Source organism: Microcaecilia unicolor, chromosome 10 (genome assembly GCF_901765095.1).
Source record: "Microcaecilia unicolor chromosome 10, aMicUni1.1, whole genome shotgun sequence".
NCBI classification, from domain to species: domain Eukaryota; kingdom Metazoa; phylum Chordata; class Amphibia; order Gymnophiona; family Siphonopidae; genus Microcaecilia; species Microcaecilia unicolor.
The window spans coordinates 68,351,501-68,358,765 of NC_044040.1; the positions used below are offsets into that span (position 1 = coordinate 68,351,501).

Here is a 7,265-nt window from a genome sequence, read left to right on the forward strand (position 1 = left end):
GCTCTTAAATAGTTTATAAATTATATATTTATAATTAGCGTAAACATTTTGTAGAAACATCAATATATAGGTATGATTAATGTTTACAACTAGTTTAAGGCACATAGTGCAAAAGTACTTCTTTTCTGATACAGAGATTACAATTTATTTAAAGGAACTGGTTTAGCACCTAACAAATAGTAATACTGCCTTTAAACAGGAATGAACTCTAGCCCTATCTGGTAAGACGTTGTAGGACCATGTGGTGAGCTAAATGTCAACTGCTGCACCCAGTGTGTGCAACTCATTTTTGGTTTACCAAGTATATATTACAGAAAAAAAAACTGACTGAATATGTTATGCAGCTAATTCCTGAGAATTTGCTTTGAAATTATACCAACATGTTTTTGCACAGTAAGGTTTCAAACAGTAGGTCAGATATGGACTTCCTTTTTACATTTTCTTTTCTTATTTTTTACAATGTGGGTGGTTGATATTCAATAGATTTGTCTGGGTAACTTCAAGGGTTACCTGGACAAATCCTACACTTTGAATTTTCTGCCCCACTGACTCATTTTCTGGACAAACGTTAGCTAGTTAAATATGTATAGAGGTCAAATACATACATATATATATATATATATAAACACAGAAATCATCATAGAGAAAGGTTTACATAATACATAATATACTGTTTTTATATACAATTAAATTAGAGGTAGAGTTTTCAATCAGGTGTTTACTTTTAAAACTATGACTGTTTTGCATGTTTCCACACACTCAGTCATAAGACTTTAACACTTCTACTCACAAAGGTGCTTCGCTATTTTAGGAGGTAATTTTATAAATCATAGGCACTGGTTATATGTATAATAAGTCCAGGTATATGTGTAAAAGGCAAAATATGCACAACTGGTGATTTTATGGAAAGGAGGCATATTCTAGGCCAGTGTGCTTCAATGCAAGGCTCGAGGGCCATTGGCAGCCCTTGGAGACCTCTGGGACTGCCCCCCTTGTCTTTCCGTGTTTTTGTCTGCTGCTCCACCTCTCTACCCAGACTTAGAATGGAAAGGGGAAAGTGATTTTCGGGGAAGAGCTGCATGCTTAAGGACAAGGCATTTCTCAATTGACAAAAGAGAATGCATTTGGAAATGCTCACAACCTTGAGGATACCTCTCAATGAAGTTTGATGGTGGGTTGTTAGGGATAGATATCATTGACGCACACTGGTATGAAGTGGCGTGGCCCTGCATGGGAAAACATTTGGCGGCTCTCCTTCAGTTCATTAGAATCCAAAGTGGCCCCAGATTAAAAATTAATGAAGACCTCTGCTCTGGGCCTATCCTTCACTATTAAAAATATGATAGTGAAACGGCGTCCCCCACTGTCAGGACTGTTGGTGGAGGACTCCGCTCAGCTTAGAGGGATCAGCGGTATACACATCTGCGTATAAACACCATTATTCTAAACATTTACGCATGTAATAAGTGTATAACTGTTAGCGCCTATGTTATAGAACTGCCCCACCTGTATTTTATCAAAGGCTCAGCTTGTTATAATCCAGAGAATTCTATAAATGGTGGCTAAAGTTAGGCACTAATCCTACACCCAACTTTCAGAACAGAAATGTATTCTAATGGATGCAAAACGCCGAAACAGCTGATCGGTGTGGAAATACACTTATGTGCCCAGTTATAGGATAGTGCCTAAGTGTATCTGCGCAGAACTGAAAAGGGGGTGTTAGGGGCATGGGTGGGCGTTCCAGAAAATTGCGCACAGTATTATAGAATACCACGATGAGAGCCCAACTTGTTCATTGGGATTTACACCTGGATTCAGTTAGTGTAAGTCTTCGCACCCAGAGTTGGGTGTGGAGTTCGGCACCAAATGCTATTCTACATAAAGGGAGGATTCTATATATGGCGCTTAAAAAATTCCGCGTAGAAAACACTTACATCTAAGTGTATTCTATAAGCAGCGCCTGGATTTAGGCATGGTATATAGGATATGATTAGTTGACACCCTAGAGCCGAAATCTATGCACCTCTATTTACACCAACAAAAACATGGCGTAAATCCCGACGTACAGATTTAGGCGCAGAGGGCCATATTCTATAACAGTGAATGTAAATTTTGGAACACCCATGAAACGCCCATTTCCCAACCATAACCACGCCACTTTGTGTCTGTGCACATTACAATTTAGGTGCTGTGCATTAAAAAATACACTTAGCGATTTGCACGCATAAATTTTAATTATTGTCAATTACTGCTCATTATTGCTTGTTGTTAACAACGCTGATTGGCTTTGTTAAGCCAATTAAGTTATGTGCGTTGTTATAGAATACATCTGGATTTCGGAGCAGAGTGTTAGGTGCGCTATACAGAATCCAGGAGAGCGCGCTCATCCTGGACCACCCTTTACAGAATAGCACTGGGTACCATTTACTGAATCTGGCCCAGTGTGTCTGCCTATGTTTCTGTGACCCAAGCTAGGAGTTCTTTTTGCCACTTCACTTAGGGGTCCATTTACTAATGTGCGCTGAAAAATTGGCCTGCGGTAGTGTAGACGCGTGTTTTGGGCATGTGCAGAATCATTTTTCAGCGCATCTGCAAAATATGCATTTTTTAAAATTTTTGCCGAAAATTGCCGCACGACCATTTTAGGTCTGAGACCTTACTGCCAGCCATTGACCTAGCAGTAAAGTCTCATGTAGTAACCGGGCAGTAATGACCTATGCGTGTCAAATGCCACTTGGTGTGCGCCCAATACGCGCGTCCAAAAATAAAATTTTTGGGGGGGACGTGCGTATCGGATGCATGCCAAAAATGAAATGATCGCAAGAGCCACGCAGTAACTCCATTTTGCTGCATGTTGGGCACGCATAGATGCTTATGCGGCTTAGTAAAAAGGCCCCTTACTTTATAAAATTATCCTCTTAATTCAGAATACACACATTATTAGTGAATAGCACCCATTGAGAATAGGGGTGTAAATTACAGGTGTTCTGTGATATTTACTACCATACATTTTCCACAGTTTTAACACCATGAAGATTGGGGTCCTGTCTTAAAGACATCCTGTACGTTGTATCAGTCTGAAGTACTGCGAATTCAATATAAATGGCATCAAAGCTGAACTAAACCTGATCTTCGACAGGTTCCATAACAGTTAAAACACTTCATTTGAAATATTCACATCTGTTTCACTATATGCCTGAAACTCTCTTTCCTTTCTTCATCAAAGCAAAGCCAAACAAATAGCACTGTTTACCGACAGATTGTGATATGGCATAGCAGTTGTAGCTAAATTAAGATGACCAGACTGTTCCACTCCAAAAGGAACAAATTTTACCCCATTCCATCTGTCTTTGTAGCTGCAGTTTCTCTAAGAATATCAGTGGGCTGAAGCTAAAAAGCACTTATGCAGTCTAAGCTGGTGCCAGCCACATACAAACTTTTACTTATTCCTGAAGTTTGAAATGACAATTATGGACGTACAAATTGTTATATGAATAAAACTGTCCATCTAAAACAGGGGTGGGATTTGAGTGTTTAAGGGGTGAAGTCACTTAGATATCTAACTTACCTAAGCAGTAATATTCAGCATCTAAGGTGGGAATTTTATAACAGATTGCCTACATGGGAAGGCCATGGAGGCACCTATTTCCAGCAGGCCAGTGATGTACCAAGGGCGGGGTGGTCTGCCCTGGGTACACTTTAGTAAACAGGTTCCTAAGTGAGATGTGTCAAATTAATTAGTGGCTGAATATTGTCTCTCCAGGATTTCAAGGCCACTGATGAGGAAAATTAGGACTGACTCTGGCCCTTATGACACAGAACCTTCTGGTCACCTTGTGTTAAATAATCCTTCACCTATAGCTGTTACTAGCAACAGGCAATAAATAAACATATAGATTTATGCACCTTCTACTAAAAATGAACGGTTTACAGTAACAGTTTTCATCCAGTGAAATCCATAAGCATCCCTGTTGTGACCAGTGATGTAACTGAGAAGTAAACTTCCAACAGTAAATACAAGTCAGAGGTAATTAAAGAATCTTTCCTGCAGCATGCTTCTTGAAAGCAGTTCATCGAGTTCGATCATTTATAATCTTTTTTTTTATAGGAATTGAACCTGTAGGCCAATACCTGTGTGAGGAACACACTTTCCACAATATCCACCACATCTTCCATAGATTTTTGTGCCATCCTTAAAATTTCCACAGGGAAGAACAGAAAAAGGATAGTTTTAGTATGGAATCTAGTATGGAAAAGTTCTTATAGTCAAGCTTTCCTGGCTCTAAGTTGCTAAAGGCTATGGGGCCCTTTTACAAAGGCGCACTGAAAAATGCCCTGGGGTAGTGTAGACGTGTGTTTTGGGCACGCGCAGAATCATTTTTCAGTGCACCTGTAAAAAAATGCATTTTTTACATTTTTGCCGAAAATGGACGTGCGGCAAAATGAAAATAGCTGCGTGTCCATTTTGGGTCTGAGACCTTACCGCCAGCCATTGACCTAGCAGTAAAGTCTCACACGATAACTGGGCGGTAATGACCTACGCGTGTCAAATGCCACTTGGTGTGCGCCCAAAACTAAAAATTATTTTTTGGATGCATGTATCGGAAGCGTGCCAAAAATGAAATTACTGCAAGAGCCACGCGGTAGCTCCATTTTTGCGTGCGTTGGGTGGACGTAGACGCTTACGCAGCTTAGTAAAAGGACGCCTGGATTTGCTAGCGTGCACAGCCATGTTAGTGTGTGCTGCCTTGCATTAATGCACAAAGACCAGGGGACACTGAATGTAATTACATGGAATTACTTTTAAAACAAATAGGAGGTGGAAATATTTTTTTTCACTCAATGAATAGTTAAGCTCTGGAACTCACTGCCAGAGGAAGTAATAACAGTAGTTAGCGTATCTTGGTTTAAAAAAGGTTTGGATAGGTTTCTGGAGGAAAAGACCATGCTCTGTTATTGAGATGGACATGGGGGAAGCCACTGCTTACCCTGGGACTGGTAGCATGGAATGTTGCTACTATTCGGGTTTCTGGAGGTACTTGTGACCTGGATTGGCCATTGTTGGAAATAGGATACTGGGCTACATGGACCATTGGTCTGATCCACTATGGCTATTCTTATATGTTCTTAATTTTCAGAAGGTTGCAATTTTCAGGTAAACGGTACAAGCTATGCTGTGGAGAAGAGAGGGGTTGAAAATAGCCCTCAATATACATAAGAACTGAAGTACATTAGGTTTATTTCTTTTAAAAAGAACAATACATTAACAGAAGTTCTAAACTTCTGACCACAAAAAAGACATATGGCCAGATAAATAATTAGTTAACCAGTTAGTTCAGCCCCTTTGAAAACTGACCGGGGCTGAGCGACTAAATTAGACCAGGTATATCTATCCTGTAAAAGAGAAGCCTGAAGTTAATGCATAAAAGATGTTTCTACGAAAGGATGATGATCAATTGCCCTCCCCCCCCCCCCCCGCCCCCCCATTTTCCCTTGTAATAGGCCAAGCAATACTGGGTTTAAGTTGCAGTGGAAGATTTACATTAGACATCTGAAAGCACTGCAACAGTGGTATAGTTTAATCTATGACCCCCGCCCCCCCCCCCCCCAGATTGGTTCATCCCTCCTCTCAACATCCAAAGACAAAACATTTTTCATTTTCAGAAAATTTGCACTCATTTTTGTTAATAATACTTTTTTTTAACCTACATTATCAACCTTATTTATTAAACTAAAAAAAATCAACTGTGTGTGGATTAATTTGCAGGTTAAGGGCATTAAATCAATTCTGCATGGACCAAAACTTTTAAGGCAGCTTAATGAATCAAATGAATGCTAACAAATGCACATCCCTATTGCCCTCCCATTGATTTCCTTTCAAGGGCTATCAGACTGCAGCTCCTTTCTTCTGTTAACCTTCTTCAGCAACCTTGAGCCCTCCCACTGATTTTTTTAAGCAGTTGAAGGGTTAGCCTGCAGCTCTTCCTGTTATCTGTTTGGTATCTGAACCCTGTGGAACACTGAGCCACACTATTTCTTATTCTCTTCACAAACCAGAGCTAAATGCATATTTATTACATTTATAACCCGCCTATCCAAACATCTAGGCGAGGTACAATAAAACATTAATTAAAAAAATACAAACAATACATAAACTTACAAATCAGAAACTCAGAACACCCATCAGCCAAATGCCCTGGAAAATAGGCAGGCTTTTAGCAATTTCTTGAACTGGGGAACAGATGCCGACTGACGAATAACCAATAGTAGACAATTCCACAAACAAAGAACAGTAATAAAAAAAAAAAATCAACTACGAATTTCCTCCAAATGTACCAGATGAAAAGATGGATCAACCAAAAAACTCTGATTTTGAGACTGTAATGCCTAATAAGGACAATAAGGGGTATGTTTACTAAGGCGCACTATAGGCATATTAGCATTTGTAATGCTCATTAATTGTTGACGCGTGTTAAACACTAATATGCCAGATAGGAATGTATTGGCGTGTTAGCGTTTAATGCATCTTAACTATAAAGGCGCTTTTAAAACGCTAACGTACCTTAGTAAACATACACCTAAGACTGCAAACTGCAAACTAAGGCCTCAGGAGCAACACCCTGCCGCACATGAAACACCAATAACAAAAGTTTAAATTCAATACGCTGTGCCACAGGCAACCAATACAACAACCTCAACTGAGGCGTAATATGCGGTTCCTGGCCCAAACTCAAAAGAACCCGTGAAGCAGGCAAGCCGAAAAAGTAAGCATTACAATAATCAAAAGAACATGACACATAACTCTGAAGCACAGTATGAAAATTCTCCACAGAAAAAAAAGTCTGAAGTCTAGATATCATCCGCAGTTTAAAGAAAATAATCTTAACCACAGCAGCCACCTGTGGTCTAAAAGACAGCCTCATGTCCAACTAAAACCTAGTGTAAATCCTGATGCCTAAATTAGGCGTGGAGCGGGTGTATTCTATAACAACCCGTATAGATTTTAGAAACGCCCATGACCCGCCCATTCCACACCCACTTTTCAACTATGTGACTTAGAATTTACATGCACCACATCACAGTTGTGCGCGTAAATTCTAATTAATGCCAATTAGTGCTGACAATTGCTTAACATCTAATTATCAGTGCTGATTAGTTTGTTAACTAATTATGTGCATTGTTAAGAATATGCTTCAATATCCTCATGAAATTCTCAGTACAATATATCTTGGGCAAGTCACTTAACCCTCCATTGCCTCGGGTAC

The 7,265-nt window shown here is 39.7% G+C and overlaps 1 protein-coding gene across 1 annotated transcript in view; it reads right to left on the reverse strand.

Moving 5' to 3' along the window:
* Positions 1-2,902: 2,902 nt before the first annotated feature.
* Positions 2,903-7,265, reverse strand: part of ADAMTS20 (ADAM metallopeptidase with thrombospondin type 1 motif 20) — a 294,657-nt gene continuing 290,294 nt past the window's right edge. Inside the window, exon 39 of the mRNA XM_030215611.1 lies at positions 2,903-4,192. Coding sequence (XP_030071471.1) covers positions 4,103-4,192 — 90 coding nt within the window. The 3' untranslated portion in view covers positions 2,903-4,102. The remainder of the gene's footprint in view (positions 4,193-7,265) is intronic.